The 25,495-nt window shown below is 49.8% G+C and overlaps 1 protein-coding gene across 1 annotated transcript; it reads right to left on the bottom strand.

The window, feature by feature from the left end:
- Positions 1–872: 872 nt before the first annotated feature.
- Positions 873–3,184, bottom strand: LOC109755950 (FBD-associated F-box protein At5g18780). The gene is made up of 5 exons (XM_020314828.4): positions 3,031–3,184; positions 1,839–2,714; positions 1,596–1,748; positions 1,288–1,522; positions 873–1,186 (listed from the first exon to the last, which is right to left on the bottom strand). The coding sequence occupies exons 2-4, from the start codon at positions 2,670–2,672 to the stop codon at positions 1,313–1,315; spliced, it is 1,197 nt and encodes a 398-aa protein (XP_020170417.1). The 5' UTR covers positions 2,673–2,714; positions 3,031–3,184; the 3' UTR covers positions 873–1,186; positions 1,288–1,312.
- Between the last annotated feature and the right edge of the window lie 22,311 nt (positions 3,185–25,495).

Below are 25,495 nucleotides of genomic sequence, written 5' to 3'. Positions count from 1 at the left end.
TTTGAAAGTGGTTATCTCCACCTTGGATCTTGACGAACATCCGCATGACACCTCAAAAGGGGCAAGTGTGTGTGCCTTGCCGGGGGACTGGCTGACACCACCCTGCCAAGCAAGGTTGTCGAGGCCCACGCTTGGCAAGTGCGATAGAGTGTGGAAATGAACAGAGGGAAGATATGCAATGCTCCCACTTGTTACAAGTTCCCATTCTCCCACATTTTAAAAATAAATTTTACATGTTTCAACATTTACTGGTTTTTTATGTGGATGTTCACAGGACAAGTGTACTCACGCTGAATTTGCCTTTTCGTTTCTCTATCTGTATTTGGATTTGTATTTGCATTTTTTAAAGGGTTGTCAACACATGTCTTGCGAACATCTAAGAAATTGGATTTTTTTTTTAAACATGATAATTTGATTTTTCAAATCTAGGAGAATGGGAGCATGTCATATTCTCACAAGTCACAACGAACCGAACATGGTTGAAATGATTCCAATTTCCACCCTTCATACAACATTACCACCCTTCATGCAACTTTATTAATGTTGGATCTACATAATAGCTACATTATAGCTCATATTCCAAGAAAAACAATTTGAGAAAATAAACAGCCATGATAGTAGATTATGGATGCATGCACTACAAAATTCCATCCTCGGGCGGTTAGATGCTACTTCAATCTGTTGTTCAATAGGCGTATAAGTAGGTTATTCGCAAACAGACTTATAAAAAAAGCTTGTTCAGCAACTAGATAAATCATCGAACCAAATGAAGTTGAACAAAACAACATTCAACAAATCAAACGAATGAAATTCTGGTCGGTGCGCCTGGAACAAGTTGGTCTTAAAACACAGACCTCTCACATGCTACCTACTAGAAAGATAAACTGACTTTTCTCACATTCACAAGATTCAAATACCTCGTCTCGAATCGACGTGTACATGACTACATGATAACCGAGTTACATTAAACACATTCCAACCAATTACCATAACAGTTATGGGATGTTCCATAAATGTCAAAGATAAATTTTTGGGAGTCGTTAATTAAAGAATAACAGCAAGCACAAACATGTGGGCATGTGGCAGTTAAACAAAACAAGCCACAAACGGAGCAGAAGTCCTACAGGAATCAGGAACACTTTTAGTCCATAGTCTGATAACCACCGCCATGAAAATCCAGTATCAGCTACAAGAAGTGGAAATGGTGTTATTGGTCCAATTGTAAAAGCATGCAAAGAAATCAATATATTACTGGCATAGTTGCTAGTTGGGCTTTAGAAAACGTACCGTACATGCTGACCCTTATAAATAGCTAATGGCTCATGATATTAATTTCTGTCGGAGAGTTAATGTTCTCATACAAGATCCTCACAATGACGTGGATTCTCTTATCACCTAGTGGGCAGTTGATTTCGATTTTCTTAAGATTCTCACAATTGAATGGTCTTTGTGTTTCACTGCAGGTTGGATCTCCTACTACGACAGCATGTTGCTCAGGGTGATCACACTGAGAAGCACCAACCTGACAAGAAAAACTTGTGCATTAGCTTCATCTGCAAAAAACAATGATCTAAATCGGAAAGCGGAGAACTCACATCTGTAAGATGCAGGATAAGTTTCTGTATTTTAGGCGATCGTTGAAGCAAGTGAAGTAACGAACTGCAGCCAGAGCCCAAGCACCATTCACCAAGCGATAGAGTTGTCAGGCTGTTGAATTTAGCACACCTTAGCACATCCCTTTCCAATACCTTTATTGCCACCCGCCAAAACACCCAAAATGTAAAATATGCCTAAACTGAAAATATCAGTCAATGTAAAATCCAGCGCAGGAAGCATACCTTGTGACGGACAGTTAGAGACAGCGACCTCAAGCTGGTGATGTTTGAAAGAGCACTGAGAACATTGCAGTCGACTTGAGAACTTGCGAAAGAGGATTCATCAATGCAAACTGAGGCAGTTTCCAACGATGACACATCCACGAAATACAGATTTCTATCAGGAACCTCCTTTATGTCTAAGGAAACTAACTTTGGCATATCTATTACCATATCTTCAAAGCCCAAGCAAGATATTGAACGATCATCAGTAGTGGTAACAGTCGATCTCTGAAGTTTGGTAGAGGAAAACTTGATGATGTTAACAAAACAGCATATCAGCTCTAACTCTTCCAGGTTAGGGCATCCAGAAAACAGCTTCTTGACAAACCAGTCATCAACGTCAAAATTGCGTAGCTGTAACCTCTTGAGATACGACGAGGTGAAGGCATTTCCAATGGTAAGAATTTCTCCATGGTGGACTATACCTAAAACCTGGACGTTGCTCCTAAGGGCATGGCAGACCCACGGACGGATTTGACAATAATCATCTATAGAATCGGGATAAAATATGCCAAAGTTGATGCGGAGCCAGAACGTGTGGAGCGCTGTGTACCCGCGGTCCAAAAGCAAATTGTCAAGAAACTTCTTGAGCTGCCTCAAGGTGCTGAACTGGTCCGAGTCGATGCTGAGGCACCTTGCAGATACCCAGACATTTCGCCACCGCCTTGAGAGCAAGCATGTCTGAACAATCTCCCACGGCGTCAGGAAGGACATGACGTGGTGGAGCAGGTCGTCGGGGAGGGCGCTGATCCTGTCACCGGTGCTGCCATGCCTCTCGCTCTTGGACTTGATCATCCCTATCTTTGGAAGTCGGTCGAGCAGGTGGTGTGTGAGGGCCTGCAGCCAAAAATACAGCAACCTACATACAGTAAAGTACTACTCCATTCGTGTTGGCTAGACAAGAAATGCGATGGAAGCATCCAACAAATTTGGTCACGAACTTAGGGCAAATACTGACAAGAGACAACTGTGTTCCTCAATGGCATAAAGCTTTAATAGAATTGGTGAAAACCTTATCAGAAGACGAGGCGAAAGAACAAGAAAATTGTGCCCCGCGATACAATGGACTGGATGAAGTAGACAACCCCATCACCAGAGCTGAGAGCAGGATGATGGATCCAGTAGCGGGAAGCGGGGTATGAGCAGAGAGTACCTCTGGTTGAACGAACCCGGATGGCGGGGGCTCAAGACGCCTCGGTCGCGCGCCCTCGCCGCCGGCGATTTGCCGCTCGCTTGCTCGCTGCTGCCGCCGCCGCCGCCTGCTGAGAGGAGCGCACGCACACGCACTCCCTTTGGGCTTTGTCCTCTCCGGTGAAGATCGGTTGGGCTTCGGCCCTACTTGCTAGTCCATTCATTGGCTGGGCCTCCTACTACATCTTCAATTTTAAATATAGTTGCAATCCACTATCTATTTTTTCTCTTCATGCAACTATGCTACATCATCAAATCATGCATGTGGTCATAGGTTATAATTTGTGCACTCATCTATTCATGGAACCATGCCACCTCAGCAACCATTGTTGGGAACGTAGCATGCAATTTAAAAAAAAAATATACGCTCACGCAAGATTTATCTAGGAGATGCATAACAACGAGAGGGGGGAGTGTGTCCACGTACCCACGTAGACCGGAAGCGGAAGCATTTGACAACGTGGTTGATGTAGTCGAACTTCTTCTCGTTCTGACCGATCAAGCACCGAACGTACGGCACCTCCGAGTTCTGCACACGTTCAGCTCGATGATGTCCCTCGAACTCTTGATCCAACAAAGTGTCGAGGGGGAGTTCCGTCAGCACGACGACGTGGTGACGATGATGGTGAAGTGATCCGCGCAGGGCTTTGCCTAAGCACTACATGAATATGACCGGAGGCGTAAACTGTGGAGGGGGGCGCCGCATGATACGTTCATTTTGCATCATGCTTTTACATCGATATTTATTGCATTATGTGTTGTTATTACACATTATGTCACAATACTTATGCCTATTCTCTCTTATTTTACAAGGTTTACATAAGGAGGGAGAATGCCGGCAACTGGAATTCTGGGCTGGAAAAGAAGCAAATATTAGAGACATATTCTACACAACTCCAAAAGTCCTGAAACTCCACGGAAGTTGTTTTTGGAAATAATAAAAAATACTGAGCGGAAGAAATACCAGAGGGGGCCCACACCCTGGCCACGAGGGTGGGGGCGCGCCCCTGCCTCGTGGGCCCCCTGTTGGCCCTCCGGTGCCCATCTTCTGCTATATGAAGTCTTTCGTCCGAAGAAAAATCATAAGCAAGCTTTCGGGACGAGACTCCGCCGCCACGAGGCGGAACCTTGGCGGAACCAATCTAGGGCTCCGGCGGAGCTGTTCTGCCGGGGACACTTCCCTCCGGGAGGGGGAAATCATCGCCATCGTCATCACCAACGCTCCTCTCATCAGGAGGGGGCCAATCTCCATCAACATCTTCACCAGCACCATCTCCTCTCAAACCCTAGTTCATCTCTTGTATCCAATTCTTGTCTCTAAGTCCGGGATTGGTACCTGTAGGTTGCTAGTAGTGTTGATTACTCCTTGTAGTTGATGCTAGTTGGTTTATTTGGTGGAAGATCATATGTTCAGATCCATTATGCATATTAATACCCCTCTGATTATGAACATGAATATGCTTTGTGAGTAGTTACGTTTGTTCCTGAGGACATGGGAGAAGTCTTGCTATTAGTAGTCATGTGAATTTGGTATTCGTTCGATATTTTGATGAGATGTATGTTGTCTCTCCTCTAGTGGTGTTATGTGAACGTCGACTACATGACACTTCACCATTGTTTGGGCCTAGAGGAAGGCATTGGGAAGTAATAAGTAGATGATGGGTTGCTAGAGTGACAGAAGCTTAAACCCTAGTTTATGCGTTGCTTCGTAAGGGGCTGATTTGGATCCATATGTTTCATGCTATGGTTAGGTTTACCTTAATACTTCTTTTGTAGTTGCGGATGCTTGCAGTAGGAGTTACTCATAAGTGGGATGCTTGTCCAAGTAAGGACAACACCCAAGCACCGGTCCACCCACATATCAAATTATCAAAGTACCGAACGCGAATCATATGAACGTGATGAAAACTAGGTTGACGATAATTCCCATGTGTCCTCGGGAGCGTTTTCTCTATATAAGAAATTGTCTAGGCTTGTCCTTTGCTACAAAAAGGATTGGGCCACCTTGCTGCACTTTATTTACTTTTGTTACTTGTTGCTCTTTACAAATTATCTTATCACAAAACTATCTGTTACCTATAATTTCAGTGCTTGCAGAGATGTGACGCCCGGGTAATCAAGCTACAGTAACCCTCTGGTAATGATGCCACGTCACCTTGATTATTGTTGATAATCTCGCGTTAGTTCAGAACCGATCCAAATCCATATTTGAATTAAAGGCAAAAGGTAAAAGTTTTCAAACATTAAAACTAAAATGTTTGGGTTGTGCCAAATAATTCATAGTTATTTATGGTGGAGGAGCCACACTTTTATATAATGTTTAAAGGCCCTAAAAAATTAAAACGGTAGCAAAAACAATTAATTAAATGCCTTTTACAATTAATAAATTACTAAACTATTTTATTTACTCACCAAACTTTTTGTGGCATTGGGGTATTTTGGAACAATAATTTAGGTACTATTTGTATATTTTATAAAACAAAATTATATAGAAAATATAATAGTAAACTAATAAAACAAATAAAGAAAATAAAGAAAAAAAGAAAAGAAACAAAGAAAAGAAGAAAAAAAAGGAAGAACCCCCCACTGGGCCACGGCCCAGCAGGCCACCAGGCCACCAAGCCGGCCCATCAGCCGCGCCCATATCCCCCACTACCCCAAACCCTAACCCCCCACCGACACCCCACTCCCCCCACGACGCGCCCCCTCCCCCGATCCAGATCGGATCGGGCTCGACGCCGCCGCCTCGCCCTCGTCCGTCGCCGCCCGGAGCTCGTCCTCACCGGACCTCCCCGCCGGCCTGCCTCCCCGTCGCCCGGTCGTCGCCGTCGACCACCCCGAGCCCCGCTGCCCTGACCCTACGCCCGCGGTGAGGCCCTCGGCCCGTGCTCATCCCCTCCCCTGCATCGCCGCGCTCCCCGCGTTCGGCCCCCGCCCTGGCCGCGCGTCGCCCTGCCCGGCGTGCCTCCACACGCGCCGTGGCCGCGCCCTCTCCCCCGTGAGCTCTCCCTCTCCTCCCCATCTCTCCCGCGCATGCACGCGCTCGCCGAGCTTGACCACGCACCCCGCGCATCCAGGCCCGGCGCCCCGCTGCTCGCCCGCACCCACTGCCGCTGCTCTGCTCGCCCGCCTCCCGCACTCGCCGTCGCAGCGCCTCGCGCCCGCCTGCTGCCGCACACGCGCACCTGAGCCCCGCCTCGCTGCGCCTTGCCCCTGTCGCTGCCAAGCGAGGCCACCATCGCCTCGCCCCCCTGCTCGCCCGCGTACATCTGCGCCTCCCCCGTCCTCGCCGACCCCGTCCCGGGTTGCCGTGCCTGTCTCCACCCAGGCTCGGCCTCCCGCGCCTCGCCGCGCTCCACGCCGTCCCGTCGCCGCGCCCGCCTCTGCGTGGCCGCGCCCCGCCACGGCCCCACATCTCTGCTCCCGTGCCCCAGCGCCCGCTCGCCCCGCGCCCGCGCCCGCACAGTGCCCGGACATGTCCGGTCCCCAAAGGGCACCGAGCGGACATGTCCGGCTGTGTCACTGCAAAAGGGCCCCAGTGCCCCAGAACAATATTTAAAAAGAAATAAATTTTTTAATAAAAATAAATAAATAAATAAATAATAAAGATAATTAAATAACTTAATTAATCCTGTTAATATTAACTAATTAAGATTAATTAACCTAATAACTAATTAACCTATTTAACTACTGTTAATTAGCTAACAGCCCCTAACAGGTGGGACCCACCTGTTAGGTTGACCAGGTCAACGGTCAACGTTGACTGCTGACGTCATGCCGATGCATTAATTAAAATCTAGAAAATGTTTAAATCTTTATAAATTAATATAAAATAATCCGTAGCTCGGATGAAAATACTTTGTACATGAAAGTTGCTCAGAACAACGAGACGAATCCAAATACGCAGTCCGTTCGTTCACCACACGTCCCTAGCATAGTGAACCTGCAACATTTCACCTCCGGTCCATCTGTCCAAAAACGCGAAACATCGGGAATACTTTCCCGGATGTTCCCCCCCTTTGCCGGTAACACCTACTACCGCGTTAGGGCACACCTAGCGCCGCTCATTGTCATGTCACGCATCGTCATGCTTATGTTTGCATTGTATTTACTGTTTCTTCCCCCTCTTCTCTCCGGTAGACTACGAGACCGACGCTACTACTGCCTAGTTCGACTACGGAGTTGACGACCCCTCCTACTTGCCAGAGCAACCAGGCAAGCCCCCCCCCTTGATCACCAGATATCGCCCATTCTTCTCTATACTGCTTGCATTAGAGTAGTGTAGCATGTTACTGCTTTCGGTTAATCCTATTCTGCTGCATAGCCTGTCATTGTTGCTACAGTTGTTACCCTTACCTGCTATCCTACTGCTTAGTATAGGATGCTAGTGTTCCATCAGTGGCCCTACACTCTTGTCCGTCTGCCAGGCTATACTACTGGGCCGTGATCACTTCGGGAGGTGATCACGGGTATATACTATATACTTTATATACATGACACATGTGGTGACTAAAGTCGGGTCGGCTCGTTGAGTACCCGCAAGTGATTCTGATGAGGGGGCTGAAAGGACAGGTGGCTCCATCCCGGTAGAGGTGGGCCTGGGTTCCTGACGGCCCCCGACTGTTACTTTATGGCGGAGCGACAGGGCAGGTTGAGACCACCTAGGAGAGAGGTGGGCCTGGCCCTGGTCGGCGTTCGCGGATACTTAACACGCTTAACGAGATCTTGGTATTTGATCTGAGTCTGGCCATTTGGTCTATACGCACTAACCAGCTTCGCGGGAACAGTTATGGGCACTCGACATCGTGGTATCAGCCGAAGCTCTTCTTGACGTCAGCGACGGAGCGGCACGCGCCGGATTGGACTGGAACGCCTGCTAGGCTAGGTCTGCTTCCGGCCGCCCTCGCAACGTGCAGGTGTGCAATGGGCGATGGGCCCAGACCCCTGCGCGCATAGGATTTAGACCGGCGTGCTGACCTCTCTGTTGAGCCTAGGTGGGGCTGCGACGTGTTGATCTTACGAGGCCGGGCATGACCCAGGAAAGTGTGTCCGGCCAAATGGGATCGAGCGTGTTGGGTTATGTGGTGCACCCCTGCAGGGAAGTTTATCTATTCGAATAGCCGTGTCCCTCGGTAAAAGGACGACCCGGAGTTGTACCTTGACCTTATGACAACTAGAACCGGATACTTAATAAAATACACCCTTCCAAGTGCCAGATACAACCCGGTGATCGCTCTCTAACAGGGCGACGAGGAGGGGATCGCCGGGTAGGATTATGCTATACGATGCTACTTGGTGAACTTACCATCTACTCTCTTCTACATGCTGCAAGATGGAGGTGGCCAGAAGCGTAGTCTTCGACAGGACTAGCTATCCCCCCCTTAATTCTGGCATTCTGCAGTTCAGTCCACTGATATGGCCCTTTACACATATACCCATGCATATGTAGTGTAGCTCCTTGCTTGCGAGTACTTTGGATGAGTACTCACGGTTGCTTTACTCCCCCTTTTCCCCCTTTCCCTTCTACCTGGTTGTCGCAACCAGATGCCGGAGCCCAGGAGCCAGATGCCACCGTCGATGACGACTCCTACTACACCGGAGGAGCCTACTACTACGTGCAGCCCGCTGACGACGACCAGGAGTAGTTGGGAGGATCCTAGGCAGGAGGCCTGCGCCTCGTTCGATCTGTATCCCAGTTTGTGCTAGCCTTCTTAAGGCAAACTTGTTTAACTTATGTCTGTACTCAGATATTATTGCTTCCGCTGACTCGTCTATGATCGAGCACTTGTATTCGAGCCCTCGAGGCCCCTGGCTTGTATTATGATGCTTGTATGACTTATTTATGTTGTAGAGTTGTGTTGTGATATCTTCCAGTGAGTCCCTGATCTTGATCGTACACATTTGCGTGCATGATTAGTGTACGGTCAAATCGGGGGCGTCACAAGAGAATACCTTGCTGAAAACCGCTTATCATTTCCTTCTGCTCCTCGTTGGGTTCGACACTCTTACTTATCGAAAGGACTACGATAGATCCCCTATACTTGTGGGTCATCACCGCACACGGCTAACAATGTTTTTTGTGTCTTCTAGGCGCCCCCTCCCCACATATATATAGGTGGGAGGGGGAGGGGGACAGCCATGGGGCGCCCCAAGTAGGATAAATCCTACTTGGGGGCCTAGTCCAATTCGCCCCCCTTACCATCTTTTCCGGAGAGGGAAGAAGGGGGAGAGAGGAGGGAAGGAAGGGGGAGGTCGAATTGCCTCCCCTTTCTTCTCTCTTCCCCTTTTCCCTTCCCCTTTCTATTCGGCCAGCAAGTGGGGTGCAGCAGCCCATGATGGCTGTTGTGTTTCCCCTATTGGCCCAATAGGCACATATAGTTTGCCGGGGGTAGCCCGGAACCCCTTTCGGTGACCCGATACGTACCCGGTACCCCCGGAACACTTCCGGTGTCCAAATACTATCGTCCTATATATGAATCTTTACCTCTCAACCATTTCGAGACTCCTCGTCATGTCCGTGATCTCATCCGGGACTCCGAACAACATTCGGTCACCAAATCACATAACTCATATAATACGAAATCGTCATCGAACGTTAAGCGTGCGGACCCTACGGGTTCGAGAACTATGTAGACATGACCGAGACACCTCTCTGGTCAATAACCAATAGCGGAACCTGGATGCTCATATTGGTTCCTACATATTCTACGAAGATCTTTATCGGTCATACCGTAATGACAACATACGTTATTCCCTTTGTCATCGGTATGTTACTTGCCCGAGATTCGATCTTCGGTATCTTCATACCTAGTTAATCTCGTTACCGGCAAGTCTCTTTACTCGTTCTGTAATGCATCATCCTGCAACTAACTCATTAGTCACATTGCTTGCAAGGCTTATCATGATGTGCATTACCGAGAGGGCCCAGAGATACCTCTCCGATACTCGGAGTGACAAATCCTAATCTCGATCTATGCCAACCCAACAAACACCTTCAGAGATACCTGTAGAGCATCTTTATAATCACCCAGTTACGTTGTGACGTTTGATAGCACACAAGGTATTCCTCCGGTATCCGGGAGTTGCATAATCTCATAGTTATAGGAATATGTATAAGTCATGAAGAAAGCAATAGCAATAAAACTTAACGATCATTATGCTAAGCTAACAGATGGGTCTTGTCCATCACATCATTCTCCTAATGATGTGATCCCGTTCATCAAATGACAACACACGTCTATGGTTAGGAAACTTAACCATCTTTGATTAACGAGCTAGTCTAGTAGAGGCTTACTAGGGACACTATGTTTTGTCTATGTATCCACACATGTATCAAGTTTCTAGTTAATACAGTTCTAGCATGAATAATAAACATGTATCATGATATAAGGAAATATAAATAACAACTTTATTATTGCCTCTAGGGCATATTTCCTTCAGTCTCCCACTTGCACTAGAGTCAATAATCTAGATTACAATGTAATGATTCTAACACCCATGGAGTCTTGGTGTTGATCATGTTTTGCTCATGGAAGAGGCTTAGTCAACGGGTCTACCACATTCAGATCCGTATGTATTTTGCAAATCTCTATGTCTCCCTCCTTGACTTGATCACGGATGGAGTTGAAGCGTCTCTTGATGTGTTTAGTTCTTTTGTGAAATCTGGATTCCTTTACCAAGGCAATTGCTCCAGTATTGCCACAAAAGATTTTCATTGGACCCGATGCACTAGGTATTACACCTAGATCGGATATGAACTCCTTCATCCAGACTCCTTCATTTGCTGCTTACGAAGCAACTATGTACTCCGCTTCACACGTAGATCCCGCCACGACGCTTTGCTTGGAACTGCACCAACTGACAGCTCCACCATTCTATATAAATACGTATCCGGTTTGTGACTTACAGTCATCCAGATCAGTGTCAAAGCTAGCATCGACGTAACCATTTACGACGAGCTCTTTATCACCTCCATAAATGAGAAACATATCCTTAGTCCTTTTCAGGTACTTCAGGATGTTCTTGACCGTTGTCCAGTGATCCACTCCTGGATTACTTTGGTACCTCACTGCTAGACTTACAGCAAGGCACACATCAGGTCTGGTACACAACATTGCATACATGATAGAACCTATGGTTGAGGCATAGGGAATGACTATCATTTTCTCTCTATCTTCTGCAGTGGTCGGGCATTGAGTCTGACTCAACTTCACACCTTGTAACACAGGCAAGAACCCTTTCTTTAACCGACGATCCATTTTGAACTTCTTCAAAACTTTATCAAGGTATGTGCTTTGTGAAACTCGAATTAAGCGTCTTGATCTATCTCTATAGATCTTGATGCCCAATATATAAGCAGCTTCACCGTCTTTCACTGAAAAACTCTTATTCAAGTATCCTTTTATGCTATCCAGAAATTCTATATCATTTCCAATCAACAATATGTCATCCACATATAATATTAGAAATGCTACAGAGCTCCCACTCACTTTCTTGTAAATAGAGGCTTCTCCAAAAGTCTGTATAAAACCATATGCTTTGATCACTTCATCAAAGTGTATATTCCAACTCCGAGATGCTTGCTCCAGTCCATAAATGGATTGCTGGAGCTTGCACACTTTGTTAGCACCTTTAGGATCGACAAAACTTTCTGGTTGCATCGTATACAACTCTTCTTTAAGAAATCCATTAAGGAATGCAGTTTTGACGTCCATTTGCCAGATTTCATAATCATAAAATGCGGCAATTGCTAACATCATTCGGACAGACTTGAGCATCGCTACGGGTGAGAAGGTCTCATCATAGTAAACTCCTTGAACTTGTCGAAAACCTTTCACAACAAGTCGAGCTTTGTAGACTGTAACCTAACCATCAGCATCAGTCTTCTTCTTGAAGAGCCATTTATTCTCTATGGCTTTTCGTTCATCGGGCAAGTTAACCAAAGTCCATACTTTGTTCTCATACATGGATCCCATCTCAGATTTCATGGCCTCAAGCCATTTCGCGGAATCTGGGCTCATCATCGCTTCCTCATAGTTCGTAGGTTCGTCATGGTCTAGCAACATGACTTCCAGAATAGGATTATCGTACCACTCTGGTGTGGAACATGCTCTGGTTGACCTACGAGGTTTGGTAGTAACTTGATCTGAAGTTTCATGATCATTATCAATAGCTTCCTCACTGGTTGGTGTAGGCATCACGGGAACGGTTTTCTGTGATGAGCTACTTTCCAATTCGAGAGAAGGTACAATTACCTCATCAAGTTCTACTTTCCTCCCACTCACTTCATTCGAGATAAACTACTTCTCTAGAAAGGATCCATTCATAGCAACAGAGATCTTGCCTTCGGATCTGTGATAGAAGGTGTACCCAAAAGTTTCTTTTGGTTATCCTATGAAGACGCAGTTCTCCGATTTGGGTTCGAGCTTATCACGCAGAAGCTTTTTCACATAAGCATCGCAACCCAAAACTTTAAGACATGACAGCTTAGGTTTCTTGTCAAACCACGGTTCATACGGTTTTGTCTCAACGGATTTAGATGGTGCCCTATTTAACGTGAATGCAGCCGTCTCTAAAGCATAACCCCAAAACGATAGTGGTAAATCTGTAAGAGACATCATAGATCGCACCATATCTAATAAAGTATGGTTATGCGTCTTTGCTTAGTACGGCAGTAGCATTATAAGATGACCCCTCACTAAATTTCAAGGTATAAGTGTTCTCCCTAAGTATGCACCGTTGCTACAGTTCGTCGTGCCGAGACACCACGTGATGATCGGGTGTGATAAGCTCTACGTTCACATACAACGGGTGCAAGCTAGTTTTGCACGTGCAGAATACTTGGGTTAAACTTGACGAGCCTAGCATATGCAGATATGGCCTCGGAACACTGAGACCGAAAGGTCGAACGTGAATCATATAGTAGATATGATCAACATAGAGATGTTCACCATTGAAAACTACTCCATCTCACGTGATGATCAGACATGGTTTAGTTGATATGGATCACGTGATCATTTAGATGACTAGAGGATGTCTATCTAAGTGGGAGTTCTTAAGTAATATGATTAATTGAACTTTAATTTATCATGAACTTAGTACCTGATAGTTTTTTGCATATCTATGTTGTTGTAGATCAATGCCCGTGCTACTGTTCCCTTGAATTTTAATGCGTTCCTAGAGAAAGCTAAGTTGAAAGATGATGGTAGCAACTACACGGACTGGGTCCGTAACTTGAGGATTATCCTCATTGCTGCACAGAAGAATTACGTCTTGGAAGCACCGCTAGGTGCAAGACCCGCTGCTGGAGCAACTCCGGGCGTTATGAACGTCTGGCAGAGCAAAGCTGATGACTACTCGATAGTTCAGTGTGCCATGCTTTACGGCTTAGAATCGGGACTTTAAAGACGTTTTGAACGTCATGGAGCAAATGAGATGTTCCAGGAGTTGAAGTTAATATTCCAAGTAAATGCCCGAGCCGAGAGATATGAGGTCTCCAACAAGTTCTATAGCTGCAAGATGGAGGAGAATAGTTCTGTCAGTGAACACATACTCAGAATGTCTGGGTACCATAACCACTTGACTCAGCTGGGAGTTAATCTTCCTGATGATAGTGTCATTGATAGAGTTCTTCAATCACTGCCACCAAGCTATAAAGGCTTCATGATGAACTATAATATGCAAGGAATGGAATAGACAATTCCCGAGCTCTTCGCGATGCTAAAGGCTGCGGAGGTAGAAATCAAGAAGGAGCATCAAGTGTTGATGGTCAACAAGACCACTAGTTTCAAGAAAAAGGGCAAAGGGAAGAAGGGGAACTTCAAGAAGAACGGCAAGAAAATTGCCGCTCCCGAGAAGAAGCCCAAGTCTGGACCTAAGCCTGAAACTGAGTGCTTCTACTGCAAAGGGGCTGGTCATTGGAAGCAGAACTGCCCCAAGTATTTGGCGGATAAGAAGGATGGCAAGTGAAAGGTATATTTGATATACATGTTATTGATGTGTACCTTACTAATGCTCGTAGTAGCACCTGGGTATTTGATACTGGTTCTGTTGCTCATATTTGCAACTCAAAACAGGGGATACGGATTAAACGAAGATTGGCAAAGGACAGGGTGACGATGCGCGTGGGAAATGCTTCCAAAGTCGATGTGATCGCCGTCGGCATGCTACCTGTCAGGGATATACCCCGTGGTATGACCCGCCCGGATATATGATCCGGCTGGGACTTGGCGTTTCATTGGTAACCAGCCGGAGGATTGGCGACTCACGAGTCTGGCGGCTCACTGGTCTGACGACTCACGAGCCTGAAGACTCATTGGTAACCCGATGGGTGTTTCAGATGGATGACAAGGCCCAAGGCCAAGAAGGCCGGCTCATGTGATGGTGTGCTGGCTTAAGAGGAAAGGCATAAGGAATATTCTCCTACAAAGGAAGCAAGACTAGGACTCCACTTTAATAAATTAATCCTAATCCTACTAGGACTAGTCATGTAACCCGCCCCTTCAACATATATAAGGAGGGGCAGGGCACCCCAAGAGGGACAGGAAAATAATCTCTAAGGCTAGACACAACTAATGAGGAGAGCCGGTTTATACGGCGACTCCCTCATGAGCATAATGAAACCTAGCCACAAACAGCATGTAGGGCTATTACCGGATGATGTTTCCCGGGGCCCGAAGCTGTCTAAATCCTTGTCTTGTGTGTTGATCTGCCTCGTGTCTCTCATCCCAATCAACCCCTCTCAAGCTATCACATAGATGCGTTGGCCTCACGACTAAGTCCTCACACTAGGACATCTGACGTGACAATTCCATGACAGTTGGCGCCCACCGTGGGCCCGCGCACGGTGGTGTTGAGTTCTTGAAGGGAACACTTCCAGCGATCGAGAAATTGGCAATTAGCCGGATGAAGGAGAGCCGGCATGGGATAATCTTCGGCAGAGCCGGAACATTCAATGTTTTTTATCAGAATTGTTGATTTTGAAGCTAGCAGTATAAGGGTTTGGCGTTTTATGCATCGCCGAGGCAACGTGATCCGTCGAATCCGAATATGAGAATCAGTTCTTTTCGGCTATAGTTGCGTGTCGACAAGGCCGAGAGGAGTTTTGTGGTAGTTGTTGTACGCCGCATCATTCAATCCGTATCAATCCGAGGAGACACGAGCTGCAGGGTCCAGATCCGTACGCCAACATACAGTCAATCTGATGAAGAAAAGGAAAAAAAATCAACCCGGAAGTGGACCGGGTCACGACCCAGGAACGGGGACGACTGCAACCCGGTCTCCTCCGCCCTGACGGCTGCGGCCCCGCTCCCAAGTCGGCCGCGATTGTGCCGCCGTCTCCATGGCCCTGCTGCCGCCGGTCGGCGTCATGTCCTCCACGGCAGTTGCCGCCGCGTCGTGTTGTACCAAGCGGCCGCCGGCGGGCCCGCCACACTCTGAGCTGCTGGGCCTCGCTGTCCGCCCCTTTGTCGCGGCCGCCGTCTGCGCTGGCCTCCCGCGCCTTCCCGCATGGCTCCGCCCGTCGTCTCCCCTGTCAAGCCGGTTGATGCCGCCACCTCGTCGGGGACTTTCATGAGCGGATGCAGGCGAGGGCTCCGTCGCCTCGCTTTGAGCCGCCAAACTAACCCTGAGCCATCTGCGATGTCCGTCTTCAACTCGGCCTCGACAAGCCGCCGCCTCGTTTTTGATCGGGTTGGACCTCCCCTGCTACGAGCCGGCCTTGACGCTGTTCCGCTCGCCCTCGGCCTCAGCAGTCGCCGCTATCAAGCCGCCCTCGTTCGGCCTTGCTTTCACCAGTCACCTCCGTCCGTGTGACCTAGACCGGACGCCGCCAGCGAGCCGCCGCGAGTTCAGTTGTCACTCTGTGACCCGCCTCGCCAAGTCGCCGGTGCCTTTGCTGCGTCCGCCTCCAAATCGCGGACTGCGTCAAGTCACTGTCGTTGACCTGCCACTACCACGGTTACTTGCAAACCTGGAAGGGGCTGTTAAGTGGAAGAACTTGGTTAGATATACAGACATCTGGGATGCTTCAGTTGCATATGTTTTTGACCAGACAATAGAGGATGGTCTAGGAGTCTCACTGCCAAGATTTAAATCAATACCAACACCCTTGACGGCTCGGGTTTCATCGTTGTCACAAGATTGGATGAAGTTCTCATCATACAAGAAAGTGTATGCTTGGTCTCTCATTTGGTTTGCTTTAAACCAGACACCATGATTTATCTTACAACCTTACGTGGTGTACTTTGATTGATCCGTCACGCCTGGCGTCAACGTCCGTAAGAAGGTAGAGTTTGATGTTTTGCTTGGTGATCGTTTGAGACGTTGCACGCCAGTTTTCATGGAGGTCACCTCCGAGCCACCTCTGCTTCTACTGGGCTTTACCACTGCGGCTGCGTCCTCGCCTCAAGTTGATGCCTCCGCCGCTGCTGCAGCCACGGCCCCCCTGAGCCGCCCGTGGACGGCGCCTCTTTGACCTACGTGAGGATACACACACAAAAAAAGAAGCGGGTTGATCTGCAAAAAAACGGGTACAAGTCCTATCAATCGGTCATCCAGCAAATCAATCCATCTATCATCCTAATGCATCAGGTGATATCCATTCAAGTATATTCTATTGGCACATGTTGTTTTTCAAAGAACAATTACTTTGGTCTATATATTTTCATGTGCAGGACAAAATTATCTACTGGAAAGGTGACCGTCATGTCACGGAGTTTGTTGAATAACTCATGCTGGGATATACAATGAGTGTTGTGAAGATCATCAGCTCGCCACCTTGCCTCCAGCTTCAACATATTCCAGAGTTCTGTTGTTCAACTATATGTCGGTTCATATCACCGTCAAGTATGGAGAGTCTCAAGCCAACTCTTCGAGTCGTCTTAAGACTCGGGGGCTATGATGACATGACTCAGCAAATTTTTCCAGTTTCAGCAAATTTCAAGAACCCCTGGACGTTCAAGGGGAAGATAACCCGGTCCTGGAGGCTGCTGCCATATTGATGAAAATTTAAAGGCCGTCAGAAAATTTCCGGCTCAAAATGAAGATTCCGGTTTAAAATCCGGCTCAAGAGACATCTCTCTCCCATAAAGCTTTGAAGCTCTCAATATCCGGTTTAAAGTCCCAGTTTAAAAGAATTAGTCTCTCGCAATTTCGAGTTCTCAGAAAAATTACAGGGACCAAAGAGAGTTGGATGCACAGCACAACTCAAACATAGGTACCCGGCGAGCACAGCTCACGAATATGTCACTTTGGGGCTTCCTGTTCAAACATAGGTGTATTCACCAAAGAGAACATACCGTTACTACCCTCTTGACTAGGTTATCTTGTTCAAACATAGGTGTATTCACCAAAGAGGACATAACCTTTCCGGGTCATCCTACCTGTATACCAGCTGCTTCTTCATCAGGTAATCCTGATTGACCCGCCGAACTCTTAACAATCAATCTTTTATGGTGTATTCACCAAAGATCCTGAGCTTGTTAAGGTTAAAACGCCGGTTTGTCATGTGAGAGCACGGCTTACAGATAGTCAGGATAGATCCAGGCTCATAAGCCGCCTTCCTTGAAACTTGGATAAATCGGCCTGTGATGCACGATGCTACTCCGACCCCGCGTACTCCTGACAAGTCTATCTTTAAATAAGACCTGAACTTATCTAGGTTCAAATGTCGATTGGGTCATGTGAGAGCCGGCTCACGGAAAGCGCGTACCTTCCAGTGGCCATCAGGCTAGTTTCATTGAAGAAGAAACTTTGGCTTGGCGGCCTACAAAAGCCTCGATTTTTTTGATTTCTTATTTTTTCTTTATATAATCTCTCTTTTCTTGCCATATGGTTTTTAACAAGTCGGGCCAAGCAGCCCTGATTATGACTCATATTTGGGATATTACCCCCTACCCTGGTTATGGACTTCTATGGTCACCAGCGGACTTATACTGGGTATCATGACCCGCCCTGCGGTAGACCTACAGGGCACTTATGATCTGTTTGTGTGCAGGAACCGGTTTTCAAACCGGGTTATATTATTCAAATATTTAATAGCCAACATGGCTGGATTTTTATTGTGGTTATCAATAACCAATATTATGATTGAGGTTTTCAAAGTCGCTTCAGCGCAATGGCTATTATTTTATCAATGGATATAATTTATTCTACAATGGAAGGAATAGTCCCGAGGTGCTGCAGGCTTACGACCCGGCACTTGGGGGCTACATTATTCAAGTTGAGATTACATCAAATATGCAAGTCCCATGTCACTGCCAGCATGCACCATGACACTTAGGGGCTAATGCAAAGCCATTTTTACTGGCCTTATTGAAGACCCGACTCATCACATCATAATGAGCCGGCCCTTGGGGGCTACCAATTGCTCCTGTGAAAAATTTAAGGTACACAAGCTTTAATCCATTATATTGAAAGGTTTATTGCTCAGTTGGTAGAGTACAAAGCTCTTAACCTTGTGGACGTGGGTTCGAGCCCCATGGTGGGGGTTATGTCATATGAAGTTATTTTCAATGAAGTGTATATATAAAGTCCCAGCTCAGTATTATCTTACTGAGCCGGCCCTTGGGGGCTACACGTTGTTGTTCAAGTCTACATGATCATATCTATAAAGTCCCTACTCATTATTGCATAATGACCCGGCCCTTGGGGGCTACACTGGTTGAAGTTTTTATGAGCATAGGGCAATTACAAGTCCCAGGCTGCTGCAAGCATGACAACCCGGCACTTGGGGGCTACATATGTGGAATATTCAGTTTTGACTAGTGATTGAGATGAACAACCTGGATTTCTTTATTGAAGCAAGTCTTAAGCTGTTACTACGCTCCCTTCTTAAGACTTGGGGGCTACAAGTGATAGGCATATAAGGGAGGTACATTTTCAAGCTTGATGTTAGCAACAATTATGACCCGGTGCCATCAATATTTACAAACTGGAAATTTTAGCAATGTTAAACCGACAAGTTCTACATCTTCAAGCCGGCTGAAAATCAGATGAGTATTTCAGGACCAATATTTTTTATTAAGCACTGGGAGTTGAATCAAATGAATTATTCTTCACGACATTTTTCTGGGAGAAGCCAATGTCAGCAAATTGATAATGAAGCTGGCCTATTGACCCAGATTTTCTAGAAGAAGGAAATGACAAGGACTTAAGAATGACCAGGTGCCGGCTTACAAGAATATTTAACCCGGAGCACAACCTGTCAAATTTGTTCTTGAGTTATTTTGCAGGATCAGTTTAACATGGATAAATCCAAATTAAATTGGGGGCTAATGTCGGGGATATACCCTGCGGTATGACCCGGCTGGATATATGACCCGGCTGGGACTTGGCGTTTCATTGGTAACCCGCCGGAGGATTGGCGACTCATGAGTCTGGCGGCTCACTGGTCTGACGACTCACGAGCCTAAAGACTCATTGGTGACCCGGTGGGTGTTTCAGATGGATGACAAGGCCCAAGGCCCAGAAGGCCGGCTCATGTTATGGTGTGTCGGCTTAAGAGGAAAGGCATAAGGAATATTCTCATACAAAGGAAGCAAGACTAGGACTCCACTTTAATAAAGTAATCCTAATCCTACTAGGACTAGTCATGTAACCTGCCCCTTCAACATATATAAGGAGGGGAAGGGCACCCCAAGAGGGACATGAAAATAATCTCTAAGGCTAGACACAACTAAAGAGGAGAGCCGGTTTATACGGCGACTCCCTCATGAGCATAATGGAACCTAGCCACAAACAGCATGTAGGGCTATTACCGGATGATGTTTCCCGGGGCCCGAAGCTGTCTAAATCCTTGTCTTGTGTGTTGATCTGCCTCGCGTCTCTCATCCCAATCAACCCCTTTCAAGCTATCACATATATGTGTTGGCCTCACGACTAAGTCCTCACACTAGGACATCTGACGTGACAATTCCACGACAGTACCTCTACATCTACCTTCGGGATTAGTTTTAGACCTAAATAATTATTATTTAGCGCCAGCGTTGAGCATGAACATTATATCTGGATCTTGTTTGATGCGAGATGGTTATTCATTTAAATCAGAGAATAATGGTTATTCTATTTATATGAGTGATATCTTTTATGGTCATGCACCCTTGATGAGTGGTCTATTTTTGTTGAATCTCGATTGTAGTGATACACATATTCATAATATTGAAGCCAAAAGATGCAAAGTTAATAATGATAGTGCAACTTATTTGTGGCACTGCTGTTTAGGTCATATTGGTATAAAGCGCATGAAGAAACTCCATGCTGATGGGCTTTTGGAATCACTTGACTATGAATCACTTGATGCTTGCGAACCATGCCTCATGGGCAAGATGACTAAGACTCCGTTCTCCCGAACAAGGAGCGAGCAACTGACTTATTGGAAATAATACATACTGATGTATGCGGTCCTATCGGCGTTCTGGGAACGGGGGTCCCCAGACTTGCCTGCCTGCGGCCCACGGCGTGGCTGTGCTAGCAGGCCTGTACGACCCATCTTCATCAACAAGGCATTCAAGACCCTCGCGATGGGCCAAGCCTTGCGAGGCGGAAGAGACAAGACCTCCTCAGGAGCGGCCTCACCAGGTTGGCTCACGAGGAGCGGAGAGATCAAGGCAGGGCAAACCTCGCGAGGTTCTCATGACGTGTGTCGGCGTTTTGGGAACGGGGGTCCCCAGACTTGCCTGCCTGCGGCCCATGGCGTGGCTATGCTAGCAGGCCGTACGACCCATCTTCATTGACAAGGCATTCGAGACCCTCGCGAGGGGCCAAGCCTCGCGAGGCGGACGACGCAAGACCTCCTCAGGAGCGGCCTCACCAGGCTGCCTCACGAGGAGCGGAGATATCAAGGCGGGGCGAACCTCGCGAGGCTCTCATGACGTGAGCCATGACGATCGACACCAGGCGGGCGCCAGCACGCGCAACATCCTTGTTTCCTCTTTGGTGCTAAGGAGGCCAGCGCAGGCGCCGAGTACCGAGGCATCAGGCAAAGGTTTCCATATCAGTGCAACAAGACCAAGACCAGCAGGCCAGCAGGACGGAGGTCACCATGGAGCCCAAGACGGCGTCACCACCAGAGCCTTTTGCAGGCGAAGACCACTTTTGTCAGGATAGCTTGTACTAGCTGTCCCCATTCAAATTTGCCCTCCGTTGTTGGATCCCTTCCCGCTCGATATTTGGGGAGAGTACCAGGGCCTATATAAGTAGGACTAGCCACCACAGTAGGGGGCATCTGATAACTCATTCGGAGGCAACTGGATCTCACCTGATCGAGAACCAATCCTTAGCCACACACCAGAGAAAAAGAACACCTCAACCTCAGGAGGCTGTTCTTCCCCTTGTACTGTTCCTCATCAGCCCAAGAGGCAATCCACCACCACCACACTGGAGTAGGGTATTACACCACAACGGTGGCCCGAACTAGTATAAATCTCGTGTCTTTCCGTGTTGCGAGTTCGTCGAGTTCGTCCGCGAGATCTTAGCGAGCTAGGGCGTAGATCGGTAGGAGGGAAAGAACTTCGCGCGCACCCCAGAGTTCGAACCTTAAGGGTTTTGCCAGAACCCTAGATCCGACATTTGGCGCGCGAGGTAGGGGTGCACCGTAGCTTCCCTTCCATTGATCCATCGCTCCGTCGCTCCATCGTCTCCATGGCGGACGCTCGCCGCGCTCGAGCTGAGCGCTGGGCTGCCCTCACCGCCCACGTTGCTCAGACGGCTCCTGTCGGCAGGCCACCACGTCGTTCCCCATCGCCTACCGCCAATGCCGCCACCGGCCCGGCGGGGAACGAGCAGCAAGCGTCCTCGCTGCACCCGTTAGTGTGGCAGGACGGCCGCACCGCCACTCCGTCGTTGACCCCGGCTGGTTCCTCGTCCCACGCACGTCACGCTCCCATGGACGCACAGGCCGTGCTCCTCATGGCAAACGAGCTCCTGCGCTACCGCCCGGTCGACGACCTCTATGAGGACTGGCTCGACCGCGTCGCCGAGCTCGTCCGCGCTGCAGGGAGCTCCCCGGCGCCGTCCCTCTCTCTGCCACGCCCTTCGCTGGCCACGGGCGACGTGGCTCATGGGGCGCCTCCACCACCTCTGCCCCAAGACTGTGCCTTGGCACCAAGGCGCGCGGCCCCACGGCGCGATCCACCACGCCCGGTGCCCACGCGTGAAGAGAGAAGCTGCCAAGAGATTCCTCGGCCGCGAGAAGCTGCACCTGCGCTCCCCACGCCACCTCGCCAAGAATGCGTGCTACCTGCGGTGGCGGTGCGCGGACCTCATCAAGACCAAGCTCCACCTCCGAGACGGGCCCCGGCGACCACGGCCAGCTGCCGCGCCTTCACCCCCGAGCTGCGTAGCGTCGCCTGGCCGGGCAAGTTCAAGCCGGATCTGCCTCCTCGCTACGACGGCACCCTCGACCCCGCAAAGTTCTTGTAGCTCTACGAGCTGAGCATCGAGGCGGCCAACGGCGACGAGAAAGTCATGGTGAACTGGTTTCCCATAGCTCTCAAGGATGGTGCCCGCTCCTGGCTCCTGAACCTACCGCAAGGCTCGATCTCCTCCTGGGATGAGATGCGCGACCGCTTCGTCGTCAACTTCCAGGGCACCCGCGACCGCCCGCCGGCCGCGGGCGACCTGCGCCGCATCAATCAACAACCAGGAGAGACCATCCAGAAGTACATCCAGCGCTTCAACAACACTCGTCTCAAGATCCCCAAGGTCACGGACGAGGCCATCATCTCCGCATTCTCCGATGGCGTCCGCGACATCAAGATGAAGGAGGAGCTCGCTATCCACGAGGAGCTGTGCACATCTCAGGAACTGTTCAACCTGGCGACCAAGTGCGCAAGAGCTGAGGAGGGGCGCCTCTCCATCCTCGAGCTGCCAGCTGCGGGCGCGGAGGAGAAGAAGGCCAAGGCCAAGGACGTGAAGCGCAAGGAAGCAGCCGTGCTCGCCGCGGAGCCGGATACCAAGCGAGGCAGGGACCAGCCCGAGTCATCCAAGATCAGCCGGCCGTTCTGCGCCTTCCACAACCTAAACACCCACAACACCAGTGACTGTCAAGAGCTCAGAGCCATTCGCGAAGGACGCTACGGCCGACGCCCCGAACGCAGCGACCGGGGCTACGGCCGAGGAGGAGGACGTGGACGACCGTGGCCTGCGCCAAGAATGGCGCGACAGGCCTCGTGAGGACCGCTGGCAAGATCATCCTCGCGAGGGCGCCTGGAGGGACCAGCCTCGTGAGGATCGTCCTCGGGGCAACGCCGGTCTTCCCCCGCTGCCGCCACCAGCAAGAAGGAACGATGACCACCATCAAGACGATGGGGCTGGGGGCTTCCAGGAGCCGCGTGCAATCGCCTGCATCTTGGGCGGCGCTCAGGCCCCAGCCTCGCAGCGTATCTTCAAATAGTTCGCTCGTGAGGTGAATGCAGTCCTCCCCAAGCTCGAGGCCACGCGCCCGCTCAGGTGGTCCCAGTGCGCCATCACCTTCAACTCGGCAGATCAGCTCAAGTGCGCAGCCACCGCTAGCGCCCTCCCGATGTTGTGCTCCCCGGTCATTAGCAATGTGCAAGTTACCAAGACCCTCATCGACGGCGGTGCAGGGCTCAACGTATTGTCCGTCGATATGTTCGACAACCTCCAAGTCCCATATGACCAGCTTCAGCCTACCAAGCCTTTCTCAGGAGTGACCGACGGTTCCACCACGCCGATAGGGCAGGTCCGCCTCCCTATCACCTTCGGAGAACGCAAGAACTACCGCACCGAGCTCATCGACTTCGACGTTGCACACATCCGTCTGCCGTACAATGCCATCCTCGGGTATCCAGCCCTGGCCAAGTTCATGGCCGTCACCCACCACGGCTACAACGTCCTCAAGATGCCGGGAAGCGGCGGAATCATCACGGTCCCATGTGAAGAAAGAGATGCGGTGTGCTCCCTCGAGCGCGCCTTCCAAGCTGCAGCAATCGACGACCCCGACAGCAAAAGCGAGGATCCTCCCGAGGCGATCCCCAAGAAGAAGCAGCTGCGCCGTGCCGGACCTCAGGAGGGTGGCATCGCGGCTGGAACCTCGTCAGGATCAGCGCCCGCTCCAGGGGCGCTTCCCTCCATCGCATAGGAAGGCGCGCCCAGCGCCCTCCTCGGGCAGGGCTCGGGGGCTCTCTTCTGGAGGGCCTCAGACCTTGCCGACATCACGAGGGAGGCGCTTGGGCACCACTTGGAGGCATGCTTCGCGGCACGTTTCCCTCAGGAGAACACAGGGCAAGGAGCGCCAACCGCTCAGGAGTTCATCACCAAGACCACTCAGGAATTGCAAGACGCAAGGGCCATGCGCGGCGACCGCCGCTCACGAGGCGTAGCTCCCCATCTAGGCGAGGATGCTGGGTTGCGCATCTGCATCGACGTTCCAGGGCTTAACAGGGTCGCATCTCAGGAGCTTTTCTGGCCTTCGCGCATGGGCCGCTGCGAGGGTCCACCGCACAGCTATGTCCGCATGCCCTTCGGCCTGCCGAGCGTGTCGTCAGCCTATCAGCACAACATGCGGCGTATCCTGGCAGCTCAGGAGGCCAGGCACCACGCCGTCTTGGCGGAGATGGAGATAGTCCCCAGGGAACCACCTGAGCCCCCAGAGCCTCCCGAGGCTCAGGGCCCAGGCGGCTCGTGAGGAGCTACCCCTTCGCGCCACGCCTTCAACTGCCCCAACTCTCCTTCGTCAACAGAACCAGGTGACACTTTCCAAGTTCATTTAGCTAGGAGCGCCCCTCGGGCTGCATTATTCCCAGGCCGCGTGGGCCCGTCCCTGCGGCGTGTATCCCTTTTGCTTATGTCTTTAGTTTACCCTGTTGGGGGCGCCCCTCGGGCTGCATCATCCCCAAGCCGCTCGGGCCTGACCCAGTGGCATGTATCTTTCTGCATTTACCCAAGCTGATTTGCCTTCCATGCTTAGTCTGCCTATGATTACCACCTGCTCGATCGTCGCCTCCCACGGGGCCTCCTCACACTGGCACGGCGCTGGTGCATGGGTCCGTCCCTGCCACATCGACAAACCTGAGCGGTCGAGCTCTAGCTCGCGGCACGCCCCGCGCACGTCACCTCATCAGGCCCTCAGTGCCTTCACCTCCTCACGGAGCAACCAGTGGCAGACTGGCAACCATAATGGCAAAACCATGTTTCTCCTTGTACTGGCTCGCAGGAACATCATGAGGATAGCACCAGGCGGCACCGTGAGCTCCCACCTCTTCCAAGTAATCCGCTTGCACGTTAAAAGGGGGGCTCATGAGCATCGCGACTCAGGAGCTCTTACTGGCTCTCCAGCCCTCACCCCCTGGCCTTGACCACGGCATCATGACCTGGCATACCAGCGGCAGCTGAGCTCGCTCGAGGGCCGGGACCTGATGACGTAGAGCACGAAGGAAAGCATTGGAAGGGTGAGGACCCGTACGGGC

The sequence above is a fragment of the Aegilops tauschii genome, chromosome 7 (genome assembly GCF_002575655.3).
Source record: "Aegilops tauschii subsp. strangulata cultivar AL8/78 chromosome 7, Aet v6.0, whole genome shotgun sequence".
Taxonomy (NCBI): Eukaryota; Viridiplantae; Streptophyta; class Magnoliopsida; order Poales; family Poaceae; genus Aegilops; species Aegilops tauschii.
Note: the sequence above shows the minus strand (reverse complement) of the source record. Positions and strands in the feature narration are given on the sequence as shown.